The sequence below is a fragment of the Corvus hawaiiensis genome, chromosome 4 (assembly GCF_020740725.1).
Source record: "Corvus hawaiiensis isolate bCorHaw1 chromosome 4, bCorHaw1.pri.cur, whole genome shotgun sequence".
Taxonomy (NCBI): domain Eukaryota; kingdom Metazoa; phylum Chordata; class Aves; order Passeriformes; family Corvidae; genus Corvus; species Corvus hawaiiensis.
The window spans coordinates 29,970,788-29,990,264 of NC_063216.1; the positions used below are offsets into that span (position 1 = coordinate 29,970,788).

At 49.5% G+C, this 19,477-nt stretch overlaps 1 protein-coding gene across 3 annotated transcripts; it reads left to right on the forward strand.

Annotated features, from left to right (window-relative positions):
• The first annotated feature begins 2,249 nt into the window (after positions 1 to 2,249).
• Positions 2,250 to 19,044, forward strand: L3MBTL2 (L3MBTL histone methyl-lysine binding protein 2). 3 transcript variants are annotated; one of them, XM_048302239.1, is made up of 17 exons: positions 2,250 to 2,336; positions 3,760 to 4,027; positions 4,242 to 4,375; positions 5,082 to 5,205; positions 6,173 to 6,252; positions 6,964 to 7,081; positions 7,411 to 7,545; positions 8,200 to 8,288; positions 9,878 to 10,106; positions 10,806 to 10,885; positions 11,461 to 11,565; positions 12,681 to 12,828; positions 13,657 to 13,739; positions 15,428 to 15,662; positions 16,423 to 16,488; positions 17,412 to 17,534; positions 18,361 to 19,044. In XM_048302239.1, exons 1-17 carry the CDS (start codon positions 2,316 to 2,318, stop codon positions 18,468 to 18,470), a joined length of 2,148 nt encoding a protein of 715 aa, XP_048158196.1. In that variant the 5' UTR covers positions 2,250 to 2,315; the 3' UTR covers positions 18,471 to 19,044. The 3 variants fall into 3 exon arrangements, with proteins under 3 accessions (XP_048158196.1, XP_048158197.1, XP_048158198.1); XM_048302240.1 differs by having other exon boundaries at positions 5,082 to 5,196; XM_048302241.1 differs by lacking the exon at positions 16,423 to 16,488.
• The last annotated feature ends 433 nt before the right edge of the window (positions 19,045 to 19,477 follow it).

Here is a 19,477-nt window from a genome sequence, read left to right on the forward strand (position 1 = left end):
AGAAGCAGCAGGTGAATTTATGAAGCCTGGGGACCTGGAATATGAGCTCTCCATCCCCGAGCATGGGTGAGAGAACAGTCCCAGTAGACAAGCACAAAGAGCCACTGAGCCAAAGCTCCTCAAGGAAGTTGTGGTAATGAGGGACAGAGCAGATGCTGAAGTACAAAAGCTGCACACCTTGGAGCTGAGTGCCTGAGGAAGCAGCCTGGCCCCCCTGTCCTGCAGCATTGATCCCTCCCACTGCAGCCTGGACTCCTTCTGTCATTTCACCTGACAGCAGCCCTTTGATACTGATCTTTCTAAAATTTTTATTGCAGATGACATCAAAACACAGACCAAGCCCAGAACAGCAGTAGGGAAGGAGATGGGAAAAGGGAAGTCTAATCTAAGTTTTGGGGTTTAGTTAACTGAGATTGTCAGTGCTGTTCTCTCCCTAAAGAGAGGAGTTGGCTTTACAGAACTATTATGATTAATGAAACATAACAGAGTTTTTATTGTTGAGAAGAATATAAGTATTCCTTAATCAAATTGAGCTTGATTCACATTAAAATTAATTTATTTAAATACTATTATTTATTGAAAAGGCTTATTTAGAACTGTAATGAAAAATGAACGGCCATGGGATGGGGACTGCCTTTAAGCTTGTTCTGTGTCAACACAGAACTTGGTTTTGCTTAAACCTTCAAGAAGCCTTGAGCCAGCCTCTGTGTGACCTAAGGGAGCAGTGCTGATCATTCCACTCTGGGAAGGGAGTAGGGGATGCACACCAGTTATAGCTCATGATGTGTTCCATGAAAGATTATTGCAGTGGAAAGACTTTAATGAGCCTTTAATTTTGTATTGTGTCTTTTCTGGAAACAGCTTTGCTGTCTGCCATGCCGTGCAATGTCTAGCAGTATTTGCAAGGGAATAACAGTCTTTATGATTTATTTCATTATTAACTATATTATTTTAAAGCAATTTTCTATTTTTAACATTGCTGGAGGATTGTTTGGAAAACCTGAATGTGGAGGATCCCTGATGCTATGGAAATTTGCTGATCAAGTTGTAGATTGGCTTTGCCAGCTCCCTGCCACTGTCCCTCTGTAATTAGGCTGTGACCACTACCCCGGATTCTCGGTGTGTTTCACACTGATAGTGACACTCCTTTGTGTTTAGATCAACAGGCTTGTCTTGGGGTGACTTTATGATGTGTATCCCATATCGCTGCCCTATGCCCAGAAATTAATTTTGTGCCTTTCTATGCCTTTAAACTGAGCCTGAAAGGGGAGAGAGAAAAAACCCAGCCTCATTTTAGAGCCTTTGGATTGTCTGGAAGAGCAATCCATGTGTATCTGTAATACCTGTAAAGCAAGCCTTTGGAATGAACCTTTTCCATGCTGCTTTACTCCCACCTGCAGCTAAGACTGTACAGCTGTGCTTCACATGTTATTTGTTCAGCCACTCATTACAAAGCCTGTACAGACTAGGAATGTACAGTACAGCCTTTTTTCCCCCTTTCTTTCTTTTCTTTTTTTCCTTTCTTTTTAAAACAACTTTTTTTCTTTTTTTTTTCCCCTACAACATCAACACAGTGACAGTGATAACAAAATAAAGGGGGTTGAGTGGAAAATAGAACTGACTTGAGGGACTTACCTTTACATAAACTTCTTGACAGGCTGATAGAGCTGTGGTTGTTCAGCCTGGAGAAGAGAAGGCTCTGGGGAGACCTCACTGCAGCCTTCCAGTATCTGGAGGGGGATTATAAAAGGGAGGGAGATGGACTTTTTATACGAGCAAGTGGTGACAGGACAAGGGGCAATGGTTTTAGACTGAAAAAGGGCAGACTGAGATTAGATACAGGAAGCAATTCTTTACTGTGAGGGCATTGAGGCGCTGGCACAAGTTGCCCAGAGAAGCTGTGGATGTCCCATCCCTGGGAGTGTTAAAGGCCAGGTTTGACGGGGCCCCGAGCAACCTGGTTTAGTGAAAGGTGACCCTGCCCACGGCTGGGGGTTCGAACTGGATGATCTTTGAAGCACCGTCCAACCCAAGCCGTTCTGGGACCCAGAGGGCTAATCCCGAACTACAAGCAGGAATGGGGCCAGCGCGGGGCGGCAGCGAGGCCCGACCTTTCCGCGTCCCTGGGCGGGACCGCCGCGACGCGCTAGGCCCCGGAGAAAGAACTACAGCTCCCGTCGTGCCCCGCGGGCAGCGCGGCGGAACAAGCTCCCCGCTGATTTGCTGTGCTTTCCGCTGCTCTCGCCAATCAGACGCACAGCTGACGGGGGACGCTGTCCACGCGCGTGAGGCGGGCTGGCGGCGTCCCGGGAGCGATGGAGCGGGACCGGGGAGAGGTGAGCGGGACCGGACGGGACGGGACGGGGCGGGCCGGGCCTCCGCCGGGGTCCGGGCTGGGCTGCTCCTGGGGGCGGCGGCGGTGGGTGCGTCTGATGCCGGCGGGACGGGCCCCTGCGTCCCCCTCAGCTTCCTGATGAGGCTCCCAGTTCTGCTGCCCTTGCTTGGCAGCTCTGGGATTTGTAACGTGTCCACAAGTTTCACTCGCCTGTTGTGGAAGAGTAACGATGCAGTGGTGCTCGGGTCCTGCGAGCTGGTGGAAGGTGCACCCACACAGGGACTAGAAGGCGATGAAAGTATTTCTATTTTAGAGGAGTTCAGGCCTCTCAGACATCAGGAATGCTGTCTGAGAGCCTGGATCCGCAGGAGAGCAACTCTTTGTTCAGGGAACAACCTGGGAGCCTTGTGTCTGTTTTGTGTGGAAGCCAGAGAGGATGCGGGGAGACAGCAGTGAGTGAAGTCTGATCTTCCTTGTCCACGTGTCTATAATGGGAGCCAGGGATCAGAGGGAATTTAGCACTGGAAGGTGATGGGCTTGCTGCTGATCTTTTATTGTTGCGCACTTGGATAAACAATTGTATCCTCATGCCTCATGTAGGCATGAATCTGCTTTTCTGTTCCATCACTTCCTGTGCTGATGCTGACTTCTTGCTGCTCCTTCATGAGTTGCTAACACCTTTTCCCAGATTCTTTTGTGCTTATTTGGAGCCTGGTTCAAGAGTCTTCTAGTCTGAGACACAGTCACTGTTTTTCTGTGCCCTTTCTTCAGTCTCTGCCTCGCAGCAAGTACAAAGAGCTAGTGAAGATGTTTAGCTGTGGAGGCATCTGGTTTTAGGCAAAAACCTGTAACAAACGTTCTGCCATCCTGCTGGTGCAGTCCCTGAACTGAGGTTAGCTGTGGACTGTGCAGTTTCCAGAGGACATGAACTGTCTGCAGGGCTGAGGTGGCTCTGCTGACTTCCAGGCTGTGCTGGTCTGGTGAGCTGTGGTGGCAGGAACGTGCAGCTTTGTGCTCTGCTCTGGAAGTCTGTGGTGGCTTTACTGTGACGGTGTCTGCATTGCTGTGCTGTGCAGCTGTGCTGGGAGAAACATGGCCTGGAAGTACGCAGTCTCATCTGTCCTGCATCAGCATGGCAGTGCTTTGCCCTGTACTTCTTCCATGTTCCTCAAGCTGTTTTCTCTCTAGCTACAGCCCTGTGGCACTTTTCTCTTGAGAAGCAGAATGCAGCCTGTGGAATAACAGTAATGGGATCTGTTTGGGGGTAGGGATTCAGACTCCTGCCTTTGGGGCTATTATGTGGACTCCTTGCTTGCCCTGAGGCCACTCCCTTGCCCAAGAGGCCTCCCCTGGCAGCAAAGGCAGGTTTATTGTGCAGTGGGGTGTAAAATGTCTATTTTAAAGCAAACTGGCTCTTTTTGTAGTTGGTGTCTGCCTTCTGCCACAAAACTTCATCTTTGGAGCGGGTGGAGGAGGAAGGCGATGACGATGAGGAGGATGATGAACTGGACATCTTTGGGGGTTATGACAGCCTCACATGCTACAACAGCAGCATGGGCAGTGACAGCAGCTCCTGTCTAGAGGAGTCTAGTGATGATGAGGTGGCAGACCGGGAAGCTGGAGAGCTTTCGACCTCTCGGATGCACCACCCATCCACAGGCCGGCTCACAGAAGACAGTGGCTCCGAGCCAGGTACTGCCTGTGCTGCCTAAAACATGTTCAGGGGCAGCGAAGGGTGTGTGGCTGCACCTTGGGGATGCTTTGGGAGCAGTTTTGGATGCAGACTGCATTTTCTGGGCTATGTGGGGGATCTGCTCTGTATAATGATGGTTAGCTGGTCTCAGTTCTGTCCTTGTAGTGCATTGACTCTGCTGAATGCTCACATTTTTGGCCTTCCTTCTCTCAGCTGTGTGCGAAATGTGTGGGATTGTGGGCACCAGGGAGGCTTTCTTCTCCAAGACCAAACGTTTCTGCAGTGTCTCCTGCTCCAGAAGCTACTCCTCAAATTCCAAAAAGGCCAGCATCCTGGCCAGACTGCAGGTGAGTTAAAACCTTTTCATCTGGCTCTCAGGCTCCATTGTGCTCGCAGGCTCTTGTGCTGGGGGACTTCAACCACCCCGATACCTGCAAAAAGTAGCATGGCAAGCTGTAGGTAATCCAGCAGACTCCTGGAATGCATGGGGGATAATTTCTTAAGCCAGGGGGACAGACAGCTGTAGCAGAGGGAATGTGACAGTAGATCTGATGGTCACCAAGGTAAGTGAACTAATTGGGGATGTCAAAATTGGAGTCAGCCTGGGTTGCAGTGGTCATGCATTGGTGGAGTTTGCAGTCTTGAGGACTATAGGTCAGGTAAGGAGTAAAGTCAGGCTCCTGAACTTTAGAAAGGCAGACTTCCAGCTCTTCAGGGAGATTCTATAATTCTATGAGCTTTCCTGGGGATGGAGCAGGATGTGCCTGTATGTAGGGGTAGGTGGTTGCTCTCTAATTAAATATCAGACTGACATTCCCAGTGGCTTATTCTTCCTGCCTGAAGTCCCCAGAGAAGGCATGCCAGCTTAAAGGTGATGCTCTCTAAAAGCTGAGGACGGACACTGATATTTTACCTGCTGTTTCTTGTTCCTGTGAGCGTTAATAAATATTGTAGTAACCTGAAAATTGGCCCAAGGAAGAGGTGCATACCCAGTTGCAGGGGGTGACTTAGTCTCTTGTGCCATTAATGTTTCTAATATTCCTTCTTTTGTAGGGGAAACCACCGACGAAGAAAGCTAAAGTTCTGCACAAGGCATCCTGGTCAGCCAAGATTGGGGCCTTCCTCCATTCGCAGGGCACGGGACAGCTGGCAGATGGGACACTGACAGGTCAGGATGGTGAGTGTAGGTGAGGTGTGAGGAGGTGCAGCTGCTGGAGTCACAGAAATACGGACACCTTGAGGGCTGTAAGCTCTGCAGTCCTCCTCCTCCTCCCTGGTACACTGCCTTGTATGATATGTGGATTGCTCTGACACAGGCTGGCAGGACACAGGGCACGTCTTTTTTCCTCTCCCTGCTCTGGTGGAGGTTCCTGTCCATCACTATTGTAGCCTCATCCTTGCTCCTCATACGACTTGACCTGGAGTGTAAGCTCTGTGGTCCCAGTCCCATGAGGTGCTGACTTCTGCTGGCAAAGGTGACTTAAAGGTGTCCTGCTTTTCCCAGCCATTCGCTGCCCCGCTGCTTGTGGGAAGTTATATTTGCCCCGAGTCACTCACTGATCAGCTTGAGCAATAACCAGCTCACTTCCAGCTGAAGGAGCAGCAACTTACTGTGTTAGGGCAAAGGGGAGCGCCGGGGCATGGCAGCAGCAGGGTGTGATCCCTGAGCAGACTGCTGCTGGAGCAGAGCTGTGGCCTTCAACCAGGAGTGGCTGTGAGATTAACCTCTCAGATTAGTATCTCTGAGTTTCTCAGCACCTTCTGGGAAAGCAAGTGCTGCTGATATGACCCTGCACTGTTGCCGCTGAGAGGCAAAGCTGTGAAGTGGTGTAGCCCTGAAAGGATGCTCTGTCCCTGGAGTGCTTTAGCCCTGGGCTGGACTTGACCCCTTTTATTTCCCTTTCTGCTTCCCTTTTTTCAAAAGCAAGTGACAGTAAATACTGATTAATAATGTGCTTTGCTTCTTGTGGGGGCTAGTGACCGTGCACTCATAGGGGTCAAGTTTCCCACCAGAGAAAATGCAGTGGAATGCGTAATCCCTGTGTGCTGTGTCCCAGTGCCTGGAAGCTGCAGGCTGTAGTCCAGAGGTAACTGAGCTCTGTGCCTATTCTGTGATCTCACCTGATTTTCTGCTCTAATTGTAGCACTCGTCCTGGGCTTTGACTGGGGAAAGTACCTGCAGGAGCACAGCTACAAGGCAGCTCCTGTCAGTTGCTTCAAACACGTGAGTTGTACTTTGCTGTGCATGGCAGGGCACACGGGGCGTGTCATATGCATGGGCCCCCCTGTGCTCCTGTGACAGGTGGTGAGCAGAGGCCCAGCAGGGGGTTATTGAGACCCAGGTGATGCGAGGAAAGAAGTGGTGGTTCCTTGCAACTGAGAATGGGAGTCTCACAAAGGGACCAGGAGTCTGGGGGGAAGGAAGCAGAGGGGGACTTGATAGAAACACTGCTGGTAGTGATGTGCAGAGAGGAACTCAGTTTATGTGAGCCTGGCAGTAGCTGCCCCTCCAGCATGTCTGATTCTGATAAGACTTGTTATATTCCTTTTGAGTTGTGGTCTGATAATACTGACAGCATTTCCTTTTTCTTGAGGATAGGTCAGGCAGACATGGCAGGTTTATTGATTGTTAGGTATTTTTGTGCCATAGAGGAATGGCAGCAGCTACTTTGGGATAATAGGACAGCTGGCAGTGAAACAGTTAAGTGTTGCTATATGGTATTCTGCCTTTTGGGATCCTCAGTGAACACCCCAGTGAGATGTTTGGTACAGTTCAACTGTATTTCAAGACTTTGGCAGATCCAAGAGGGGTAAGGCATGCAAGCCTGTGCCTAAAGTGAAAAGGGTAGCTGCCTAAGAAGTGTCTGTGGAAGCTAGAAGGGCCTGCTCTGATTGTCCACATCCCTCTCCCAACATGACTGCCTCAATCTTTCAGGTGCCACTCTTCGATCAGTGGGATGATGTGGTGAAAGGTATGAAAGTGGAAGTGCTGAACAGTGATGCTGTGCTCCCCAGCCGTGTGTACTGGATTGCATCCGTCATCCAGATTGTAGGTATGTCTCCGATGTCATCTTTGACAGCTGGGTACAGCTAAGCTCTGAAGGAAGCTTTAGAGAGCTGAGGGTAGCTGATCAAGCAAAACAGCAGCTCTTTGGAGCTCTACAACTGCTGAGAGATTTTGGAACAGGAAATATCATGGTGCCAGAGTGAGTGGAAACCAGCATGTACTTCCTCTTGTGCTTGCTGGGCAGTTTGCAAGAATAGTTGCTGGAGAAGCTCTGGTAACCTATGCAGTGCTCTGAAGGCCATGCTGTAGGTGCTAAGGCTGTGGTGCCAAATTTGTGGCCTCTAATGCCTTTGGTTGTCTGCTCTATCCTGGCAGGATATAGGGCCCTTCTGCGATATGAGGGCTTTGAGAATGATGCTGGTCATGACTTCTGGTGCAATTTGGGCACAGTGGATATTCATCCCATTGGCTGGTGTGCCATCAACAGCAAAATCCTGGTACCACCACAAAGTGAGTGTGGGGCAAGAGAGGTCAGCACATACCTGGGCATGGGGAAGCTTTGGTTTATGCCTAGCACAGGGGGACAGGTGCTCCCACTGCATGTAGGACTACAGCTCCATTTGTGCTTTGAGTTACAAGCAGCAGTTTGAGTTTGAGAAGCTGGAGGCTGCTTGGATTGCTCCCTCTGCATCTCCCTGTCACTGACCTGGGGATGCTGCATGCAGAGCTGATGTCAGACCTGTGGGGGCTAACGCAGGTGGCTTTTCCTCCTTCTAACCCACGTGGTGGCTGGACTTGAACTTTGGGGGAACTTTTTGGTCCTATATCCTGGGCAGCATCTCTGGTAAGCACAGTGGTTCCAGTCTCTGCACAGCTAGCAGTTCAGAGAGGGATGCCACTTTAGTGGAATTTTGGCAAGCTGAGATGTTTTTGCTCTATTACCACTTCCTTATCTAGATCAGTGGAGTTGAATGTCTGCTTGGCCCAGTTAATTCTGTAATGGTGATTGCTTCAGCCAGATGTGGGGGCAAGCTGGCAAAACAGAGTACAGAATCTGAGTGTGAAGAAGGTCTTTTAGTGCTAATGGGCTGTCAGAGAGATGAAAACTGTGGTGCTGTAATTATTTTGGTCATAAAGATGGACTTTTTCCCTGCCCATATATAGCTATCCATGCCAAGTACACTGACTGGAGAAGTTACCTCATGAAAAAACTGGTGGGAGCCAGGACCATCCCAGTGGATTTCCACATGAAGGTAAACATAGGAGGCTGTCATTTTACATGGGGTAAATGAAGCTGAAGTCAAAACATGCTCAACATGTCTCTTCTGGTTCTGATCTGTGCAACTTTTGTGTGCCTTGAAACCTGGGCAGGGCAGGGGCAGTGAGTGCTTCCACGTGCTCCTAAGATACCTGTCATGATGCTGTGGGTAATGGCACAGCCTCCATGCCCTCTCAGCACAACAGTTTCTCCTTTGGGTCACAGGCAAGCTTTAAAATCTGTTGTCATGTAGTCTGCTGGGACGTACTGGGGATGAGGTTTGGCATTTTGCTGAAGGGAGAGAGCAGTGCAGCTCCAACCTGGCCTGTGGCTGCCATGTTTCAGTGACAGGGAATGGCTCTGAGAGTCAAAAAACTTTGTCTTCAGTGTTGGTAGCAAAGCAGCCTGGAGGGAGTGAGAAGGGCACAGGCTTCCTTGAAATACCATGGCCTCGGCATCTTTATAGCTCTCATGATTTTTTTTGTGTAGCCTGCACTGAGATTAGAGCTTGTTAGAGAGAAGAGGGTCTTCTGGGGCTAGGAGCTTTGGAAATGGCAGATAACAAAGTCCCAGAGGCAGCAGGCAGGAAGGCAGGTGATAAATTCTTCTATGTGCAAGGTAAGTGGTGACACTGAGCTGGAGATCTGGATGTAGTTAGTGTTTCCCATGTCACTTCTTAGAAAGTTAAGAGGGTGTTTGTAGCTGCTTGTTCCTGGGCCACAGCTTGTAGCTGGAAGGGAAGTGGTGGAGGGAAACAGACATTGCTTGTGTCTTTCTCCCTTCAGCATCTCCCACCTAATAAACAGGAGGTGGAAGGGGAAGACCTTAGCTTAAAAGTTCTTCTGGATTCTTCTGGTGTAGGCTGGTTTGGGTGCCTATTTTGTGTTTCCTAGTTGCTGCTCAGCATTTTGGAATCACAGTTCCAAAATGTCAGATGTCCTCTAAGCACCATTGGGCATTTGTGGATGAGTAGGACAAGGCTGTATGAGCAAACTGAACGTCTCGAAAAAAGTCAGAAATCAGCCAGTGACTCTTTTTATATGCCTGTGCATTTGGGTCAGTCTGCAGAGTAACTGGCTTTGGATGTGGAGTTGGCAGATAGATCATTGTGTAGTTCAACCTCTGGTCAGAATGAAAAGGTGGAAATAAGAGCCTGACCTCTTTTGAAGTCAACTGAAAATCCTGTTGCCCTTTGGGAAGCTACACCTCTAACTGATTGCAGCCTTGAAACCCTTGTGATCTCTTTCATGACTGAGAAAGGCACACAATTCCTCACTCAGTTTCTGGTGAGCAGAAGTTCACACTGGGAACATTCACGCAAGGTGGTGGCTGGGCATGGCTGCTGGTCGGGGGTGGGGCAGCTCTTATGAGGCGACACGACAAGGGAGACTCAGGGAGTGTGTGCCCAACCACACTGTCATGTCTGGGGCTGCCAGCTACCTGTCCACCCGATGAACCCACTCCCATGCATCCCTTCCTAGTCAGCTTTGGGCAGTGCCAGGGTGCCTGTCTGTGGGGAAAGCTGTTCTCTGAAGTGTTTGGAGCACTGTGGTTGATCTCACCTCCTCTGTCGGTTGTTGCCAGATGGTGGAGAGCATGAAGTACCCGTTCCGGCAGGGCATGCGGGTTGAGGTGGTGGATAAGAACCACGTGTCCCAGACACGTATGGCAGTGGTGGATACAGTGATTGGGGGCAGACTGAGACTCCTCTATGAGGACGGTGACAGCGATGATTTCTGGTGCCACATGTGGAGTCCTCTCATCCATCCTGTGGGCTGGTCACGGAGAGTGGGCCATGACATAAAGAAGACAGGTAAGGATCAGGCCACTGCAGCCATCTTCTGATTTGCTGGGAACTGCCTGCACCCTGTTGTTGACACCAGTCTTGACATGCTGGGAGTGAGGCAGTTGCCTCTAGACCTGACAGATGAAGTCTGCTTAGTTTTGTGTCTGCTGGTTTTTTATCGGGGTAGATAAAAAAGCCCCATGATCACAGGTCAGGACAGGGGACTGTAGAGTTTCTTATGTGAAGCAGGCAGTCTGTCTCTCTAGTGTGAGAATGCAGACTTTGCAACATGACAGATGTTTATAGTCTTTTTGAGGAAATTCATGCTGGCTTCTGTAACACTGGATCCCATCAGGTTGTGTTTTTCTGGACTTTACCAAGAGGAATTGTTGATCGGCTTAGGCTGGCAGAAAAAAGCAAGACTTGAGCTCTGCTGATCCTTTAGGTTGTGTCTCCATTCCTTGTTGCCTCTCCCTGGTGATTACAGCCACATGTAGCGGTGTTACCAGTAGTGCTCAGGAAGCTGAGCCATCTGCTTTGAGCAAGCCCTTCATCACAGCCCATTTTATGAGAAGTGTAGAAGGACTGACCTGTTCTTTTTATTAAGTGGCCTCATATTGAGGGGGTTTATAGCACCTAAGCTCTCACAGGAAAATTAATAACCAGTCTGTTTTCTTACTGCAGTTGCTGCAGGTTTTTTACCTCTCTTTCTTCCATTCCTCACAGAAGAAAAACGTAATGACATGGCAAACCATCCCACCTTCCGGAAGATCTACTGTGATGCTGTCCCCTATCTGTTTAAGAAGGTAGGACAAGTCTGCCTTTCTGTGGGGGTCACAAAAAAGGAAGTGATGATAGCATTTCCTTCCCTGGGCATACATGCTGCCGTGTGGGTTGTTGAGGGTGGCTCACTAGTCTTTCTTATAGCGAAGGGTGTCAAGGCTCTGGTTAAGCAGGAGCAGGTCAAACTAGAAAGCTGAAAGAATTAAAGGAGAGTGACAGATTGAGGGACTTAGTTGAAGGGCAAGCAAAGGAGCTTTGAGTTGGAGAGGGAAGAGGATTGCATGGGAGAGACCAGTTCCAACAAGGAACTGGATCACGCTGGTAAGAGCTGAGATGAGAAGGAGGCTTGTTTTGTTGTGGAGCCGCAGCTGGGCTTGGCTCTCTGACTGACCAGAGCTGTGGCAAGAGGTTGCTGACAGAAACATAGTGTTGGTTTGGCTGCCTCTTTGTATTTCTTGTAATATTTTTGCTTTCCCCTCCCAACTTGAGTTGAGCCAAGTGAAGGAGTTCTAATCCCATTTGCACTTGCTGTGCTCGGTGTCAGGATGGGACTGTCCCATACCCCTGGCAGCACATGATACACCAGAGTCTCCCTTAGGTACGGGCTGTCTATTCTGAAGGTGGATGGTTTGAGCGAGGCATGAAACTGGAAGCCATTGACCCCCTGAATCTGGGCAACATCTGTGTGGCCACTGTTTGCAAGGTAAGTTCAGTGGGCCTCAGGGGGTCTGCTGTGTTTACTTGAGATAATGCAGCTTCTCCTCAGGTCTTTTCAAATGAATAAGACCAGGTAGGATTTTGTGTAGGGGAGAGGAGAGGGCTGTCAAGAGAGGTGGACAGCTGTTGTGTGGAGGGAACTTGGAGGTTACCTCAGAGGTCTAACGAGCTGTCATCCACGTGTACCTAAATGGACAGCATGAAGATGAGCGTGCCTGCTCTGCAAGCTAGTGTCCAGTGTGTCTGACTGGCAGCCACCCTTTTTCCACCTTTGGGCATGCAGTAGGGAAGATTTGTTCTCCAGTTCTGAGAGTGCATAGAGAGGCCTCTGTGGAAAGAAGGGGACCTCCATGTGGGGAATGGCATGAGGAAGCTGAGGATGGATGTGTCTCCTTCAGTCTCCCTTGATGAGGTGGTAGTAAGTTCTACTCTTGTGCTAGTCTTGAGAAGTAAATTGCTTGCCCAGGTTCCCTCAGTGAATTGTGTTGAGTGTTGAAAGTATAGCATCAATCTGGGCTTTTTCTGCTTCCTCAGGAAGCTGTTTGCCCTTGCAGAACCCAAGCTGAGGACTTTGACACCTGGAGTTTGGCAGTGGGATGCTAGGAGAGCTGTTCGTGTCTGTAAAATGTTCCCTTCAGTCTTTGCTTGGAAATGGAAGAGTTTGGGACAAGCATGCCTATCACCTTTGGTAGGCTCCAATTACCAGTGAGTGACAGGATGGGACAACTCTTGTTGCTGTATGAAGTAGCAAATCCAAGGGTGGTGCTCCTTCCCTTCTACCCAGTAACAAATTTGTGATCTGGCTGGTGTAAAGGGTTTTTGGGCTGCCAATAAAGTGTTTCTAGGGGAGAACAGAGCTCCTGACCGTTTAAGGCTTTTCACATAGTCCTTTCACAAGGTTCTTAGTGTTGGTCCCAGTCCTGCAGAAATTGCTGCATTGGGGGTTAGCTTGTGTTGACTAACATACTAGTATAACATTGCATTTTACTATCTAGTGGCAACTGTGATCGATCTGTGGGGACTCTTGAGAGAATCTTTTGTGAGGAAGAGAGGCTTTAGAGCAAGCAAAGCTCTACACTCATGCCTTCACTCCCATCTCAGGTTCTCTTGGATGGGTATCTCATGATCAGCATTGATGGAGCCACATCTGATGATGGCTCTGACTGGTTCTGCTATCACGCCTCCTCACACGCCATCTTCCCCGCCAACTTCTGTAAGAGGAACAACATCGAACTGACCCCTCCAAAAGGTGAGATTTGGACTCTGCCCTGTGGTACAAACCTGCATGCAGAGTCTGATGGGTGGTGCTTTTCTGAGAGGGGTCGTGTTCAGATGAATCAAAACAAGGTCCCAGTCCGCTTGTTTTTCAGGGAGATAGGGCTAGTTCAGAGGCAGGCTCTTTGAGCTCTCCCCATATACCAAGTCTTGGTTAGCTCCTGGCAGATCAGTGGGACAGGTGTATGATCCCCAAACTGAACAGAATAAAATGTTTTAAAGGACAAGGAGGGTGGGAAGGGATAAGTAGAGCCATTGCTGCAGGAGTCAGTACTCAAGTGTCCAGAGTCATCTCTATTCCTTTCTCTATGAATAGATCAGACATGAGTATTTCTTCAAACTCCTAAGAGACAATCACCCTAGCAGTTTTTACTGCCTCATCTAGCCATACCCAAAAAGGCCTGCTCTGAATTTCTGTGTTGCAGTATTTTTGTGCAGTGCTGTTCCATCTTCCTTTGATGTTCCTGCTGCTGGGAGGAAGACTGGTTTTAGTGACGTGTTTTGAACATACTACTTCCTACTTGCTGCTGCTCCTCCCCTTTCTCTGTGGTCTGCGTCTATGGCTGACACAGATGTTCAGAGCTGCAGCTTGCACTTTTCTGTATTTGCCAGCTGGAGAGGGGTGCTGGACTCCCATGGAATCCATGCACTAGGTTCATGTCCAAGATCAGGCTGTATGTACTGGTTCATGAACCTGCTTTGCAACCAGTTGCTATGCCTCCTTCCTGCGTACTCTGCCTTTTCCCCAACTGGTCTACCCAGTGACTACCTTTTTACCTCTTAGTGTTTCTTCCTGCTGCAGGGCACGATGCAAAGACCTTCAGCTGGGAACGTTACCTGGAAGAGACCAAATCAAGACCTGCTCCATCACGGCTCTTCAACACAGTGAGTGCTGCCAGGAAGAAGTGATGGGTGGGGATGCTTGAAGTAAGGGAGGAGGAGTGCAGGAGCTCTGTCTGTCGTGAGATCACTGAGGTGGAAGTGCTTCTTGTCCAACACCCCTGCTACAGCAGGGTCACCTGTAGAAGGTTGCTCAGGACCATGTCCAGATGACTTCTGGATGGATGGAGACTCCACAACCATGTGGGCAACCTGTGCCAGTGCTCATTGGCACTCACAGTAGACCGTGTGTCCTGATGTTCACAGGGAAACTCCTGTGTTTCAGTTTGTGCCCGTTAACTCTGGTCCAGGCACTGGGCACCACTGAGAGAAATCTGGCTCCATCTTTGCACCCTCATTTCAGGCATTTATACACATAAATAAGGTACCCCTGAGTCTTCTCTTCTCCAGGACGAACAGTCACAACTCTCTCAGCCTTTCCTCATACAATGCTCCAGTTCCCTCATTATCTTCCTTGTCCTTTGCTGGACTCTCTCCAGTATGTCCATGTCTCTCTTGTACCAGAGAACAATTCAGGTGGGGCCTTGTCAGCGCCAAGCTGAGGGGAAGGATCACTTCCACTGATCTGCTGAGAACAGGCTAACATTAGCCTCCTTTGTCCCAGGGGCACATCCCTGGCCCATGTTCAACTTCATGTCCACTGGGATTCCCAGACCCTTTTCTACCAAACTGCTTTCCAGTCAGTCTGCCCCCAGCTTGTGCTGGTGCCTCGGATTCTTCCTCCACAGGTACGAGATTCTACCATTTCTCCAGCTTGTCAAGGTACCTCTGGATGGCAGCACAACTATCTAGTATATTCTGTCTCTCCTCCCAATTTTCTGCCACAAGCAAGCTTGCTTGGTTTGACATGACACTCTGACATGTCATCGGGATATGTAATGAAGATGTTGAATAGGATTGGATCCAGTATTGACCCCTGGGGTACACTGCTAATTACTAGCCTCCAGCTAGACTTCATGCTACTAATAACCATCCTCTGGCCCTAGTCACTCAGCCAGTTTTCAGTCTATCTTGCTGTCTCCTGTATAGTTCAGGCACACAGCATATATAGCTCAACCATCTTCTCTATGAGGTTCTGATGGCAGACAGTGTCAAAAGCCTCCCTGAAGTCAGGATAGACAATATGCAGTATCTCTACTGGGCTGCAGTTTGCTGACAGTCGGCACTTTAAGGAGAGCTCAAGGCCCAGGAGTATGTACTCTCCAAGTAGGGACAGCAGTGTCCTGCCTTTGTGGGTGTTAAGATATCTTGGTCCCTCTGAGTGTGACCTGTGATTCTGTAGTGTTTCTGTGAGCTCCAGTCTCCTGGTGGGCTCCTCATTGCTCATTGCCTGTGGATGTGTGGCTGGCATGCAAAACTGGTGCAGTACCTGGGCCTATGCTGGTCTTCTGATACACCAGGGGTATGTCAGGTAATTGTTTGACTGTGTGTTCCTGAACTGCTGCTTGCTGCTCCCCCCAGGTCAGGATCTTGCTTCTGAAGTCTGGGTTGAGATTGACTAAGGACACAGCTGGCCTTGGATCTGTTTTTGGATCTGTGGGCTTGTTGTCTGTCTGCTTGCTTTAGGCTGAAGGCTAGCCTGTGCGAGGGTGCTGTTGGCCAGGTACGGGTTTGGACTGAGTGCAGTGGCCTTGGCTTTTCTTTTTTCATGTTTTCATTTTTTATGCACCCAGGACTGTCCAAACCATGGCTTCAAGGCAGGCATGAAGGTGGAGGCAGTGGACTTGATGGAGCCCCGACTCATCTGTGTGGCCACAGTGAAGCGTGTAGTCCAACGTCTCCTTAGCATCCATTTTGATGGCTGGGACAACGAGTATGACCAGTGGGTGGACTGCGAGTCTCCAGACATTTATCCTGTGGGGTGGTGTGAGCTGACAGGCTACCAGCTTCAACCACCAGTGGTTCCAGGTGAGTGAAGATTTTACTGTGGTTTCTAATGCTAGAGATAAAGGTTTCCTTCCTCCTGCTCCGAGTGGCTCCTTTGGTTTTTGGGCCTTGTAGGGAGAAGCAAATGGCCTCCTTGATTTGCACTGGCTACCATAAACCTTCCTCTGTTGCTACATTCTAGCAGCTGGCAGAGGGAGGAGTCTGATGGGGAGAAAACAGCCTGAGTTTTGAGGTTGGCTCTGTTTTCCCTGTTCCCCCACACCAACAGAGAATTAATTGCTCCTGCAAAGTTGGGTAGAGTTCCAGGTGGTCCTATCCCTGCACAGCTCCCTTTTATGAAGCATATCTATGACCTTAGCCAGGTAGCAGTGGGAGCTCAGCCCACGCTCCCTTTTCTCATCAACTCTGTGACTCTGTCTGTAAAAGGTAAGAGCATCCTCTCAAGAGTTCGTTCCTTCCCTTGTCACAGGGAGGCCACTGCCTCACCTTTGCAGATGTTTTCCTTCTTATCCCAAACTATGAATCTTGTTTCTTTACTGCCCCTGCCAAGTCTGTACTGGCCTCTCTCCCCTGTGCTGCCCCAGCCTGCCACCCTGGGCCCTCACCTGGAAGCACAGACAGCAACTGCACTAGAGCCTTGCTTTCCCCTCAGCTGGTTGTCTTGGGAAGAGGGCTTTGGCTTGGGGGGACGGGTATATCTGTTTCTCGCTTATGTCACTTCATCCCAGTTACCTACTGGTTATGGGACTTGGCTTTCGTTTCCCTCTCGTCTCCATGACAGAGCGCACAACTCCAGCGAAGGCCAAGGAGGTGCCCAAGAAGAAGAAGAAACCCTATGGAAAGAAGAGTGAGTGATGTTTGATTAGTGCCCTCCCGCTCGCTCGCAGGCTGGGCCCAGTTAGAGGAAGCCTGTCCATGTCCCATCAGAGCAGGAGAGAGAGGCCTTGTCTTGCTGTGGATGCCCTTACTCAGCTGTGGGTTTGCCAACACAGCTTCATCCTTCTTACCTGCCCTGTTACCTAAAGAGCAGAGAGCTGTGTGTGGGAAGGATCTGTTTTGCAGTCTGTTTGCTGTTGGCCGAGGTATATATGGCACTTGCTTCCAGGTGTGAGGTTGTGCTTCTTTCCCTGCTGTGTCCTTGATTGGAAGGAGATGTTTGCTGCAGGGTAGCTGGAGAGCAACCCTGCTTTGTGCTGAGGGAAAGAAGGCCTTAAGATGGCTGAAGAGGCCAGTAGAAACCATTTTATTGTTTCATCTTGTCATTGTTGTGGTCATTGTTGCAGTAGCTGTGGCAAATCATGTAGACAGACAAGAAATGCCTTGCTGGGGGGGTGGAGGGGAAAGGACATCTAAAGAATATAAAGATTTTTAACCTAAATGAAAAAGTCAGCTAAAACCAGAACATTACAGTTACAATGTCTGCGCCTTGCAGTAAATATGCTCATTGCCTAGGACTAGACCCAGACAGGTAAGCAAAGCTGACTCTACACTGATTCCAAGAGGACCTGCTCCTTGGAAGTTAAGCACATGCTGAAGCGCCTTGCCTTTAATGAAGGAGAACATGAAAGAGCATATTTTGAGATGATGACAATGGAATTTTTCTCCAGTAGGCCATTTCTGTTGCATAACCAGTTGGCAGCTAATGACCATGTAGCTTTCTGTTCAGTTGTGCTGGTCCCTGGTCTGTGGTTTCTCAGAGGAGCAGGGTTGCTGATTTTCCAGGGGCAAAGAAACACAGTTTTGCTCATACTCTGTTATCTCTTTGTTAAGGAAAAAAGTTACCTGCCAAAGCCCGGAGCATCAAGCAGACTGTCAAGAAGCCTTCTGCCACGAATGCAAAACGAGAAGCAAAAGCTGCTAGCCAGGCTTTGCCAGAGCCAGCACCTGATGAGAGTAAGGGAATGAGTTACTCTACCCCACAGCCACATTCACATCTCCCCATACACCCTCTTGGCCACTAACTCATGGGCGCCTCCAGGCAGGAAAAGGCAGCAGCATGTCAAATGTCCTTCCCTACTTCTCCAGAGATACTCCAGAGAGTAGAAGAAACCGTTTGCTTGCTTTCCCTGGAAAAGTTTTCTTCCCAAGAAGATTTGGCGGGACCAGTACTGCTCAATATCTCAATGCTGCTACTGCCTGCTGAGGGCCTGGCTGCCCTGCTGAGCAGTCTGGTTGTGTGAGGTCAGGGAGGAGAGACAAAGTGGGTATGTCAGAGGTGGCTGTCAGATCCCAATCCCCATAAGGGCTGTTGCAGCACGTGAACACAGCCCCTCGTGCTGCAGTGACCAGAAGAGCAGCTGGGTCACTTGCCAACCCTAGTGGGTAGCGGGGAGGAGGGTGGGTGAGGTGCCTTGTGCACATGGGAATGGAGAGTCATGAAGGTCCCTCCTGTTCCCTTAAGTTCCCCTGTGTGAACCCAGACAGATTGAAAATGGACCACACCAGCTTTTCCTCCCGTAGGAGTTCTTGGGAGCCAGCAGCTGAATGCTGCCAGGGTTTTGTCCCATCCTGATTGCTGCTGTGACCGTGGATAGATTTGCACTGGCATGACAGGGGGCTGCCTGTGGTGAGGGACCCTCAGGAAGTAGACTGGCCCCAGGACCTGGGGCATTTTGACCTGCTTGAACAGAGCTGGTTTGGAGGTGCTGCAGGTAGTGAGAGTCAACATGGGTTGATTTTATTTACTTATTTTTCCCTCTCTCTGTCTGTCTCTTGCTAGTCATTGCTGTGCGGGTGAAAGAAGAAACCATTGACCCTTCAGATGCAGAATTTGGAGAGACAGAGCTTCCTGTTCCAATCAGCAGCATAAAGCAGGAGGACACAGACTGATCTGGAGCATCCCACAGCTGCCCACAGCAGCTTCACCTTGTGGCTCTTTAGGGAAGGTCCTGGCAAAGGGAAGCAGAGGACCAAAAGGGCCTTCCTTTTTTAAAGCAGACCACTCTGCAGCATCACAACTCTGCTTTTCTGGTGTGCAAGAAAATTTCCCCCAGACTTGTAATATTAAGCCCTGGGAAACAGCAGAAAGACTGCAGGCATGCTGAGGAGCATTATCAGGGTTGCTGCTGTGGTTGTGCATGCCTGATTTTGAAGGCACCTTTTGGAGCAGAAGCTCAAAACAGGGAAAGAGGCTGCCAGAGCACAAAAGGGCAGTTTGGGTTCTTGGCTGTGGCTGGAGGTGATAAGCTGCTGTCCAACATGATGAGTGCAGGACATGTCAGGAAAGGAGCTGCTCCCATAGGACTTTGGTGCTGTACTCTCCGGTCTAAGCGCTGCGAGCCCCAAGAAAATCAGGACAGGAAGAGTGGAAAGAGGTGAAGAAAAAAAAAGAGATGATGATGCCTCCTGAAGAAGCGAGACCTTTTTTCATAGAATGGTTTGGGTTAGAAGAGGACCTTGAAGATCATTTAGTTTCAATACCCCTGCTGTGGGCAGGGACACCTTCCACTAGACCAAGTTGCCCAGAACCCCATCCAACCTGGTCTTGAACACTTCCAGGGATGAGGCATCCGCAACTTCCCTGGGCATCCTATTCCAGTGCCTCACCACTCTCACAGTAAAGAATTTTTTCCTAATACATAATCTAAAACTAATGGTTTGAACCCATTCTCCCTTGTGCTGTCACTACATGCTCTTGTAAATAGTCTTGTCCCATCTTGCCTGTACGTTCCCTTCAGTCAGCAGGAGGCTGCAATTAGGTTACCTTGAAGCCGTCTCTTTTCCAGACTGAACAATCCCAATTCTCTCAGCCTTTCCTCACAGGAGAGGTGCTCCATCTCTTTAATCATTTTGGTGGCCTCCTCTGGACTCGCTCCAACAGGTCCATGTCCTTTTTG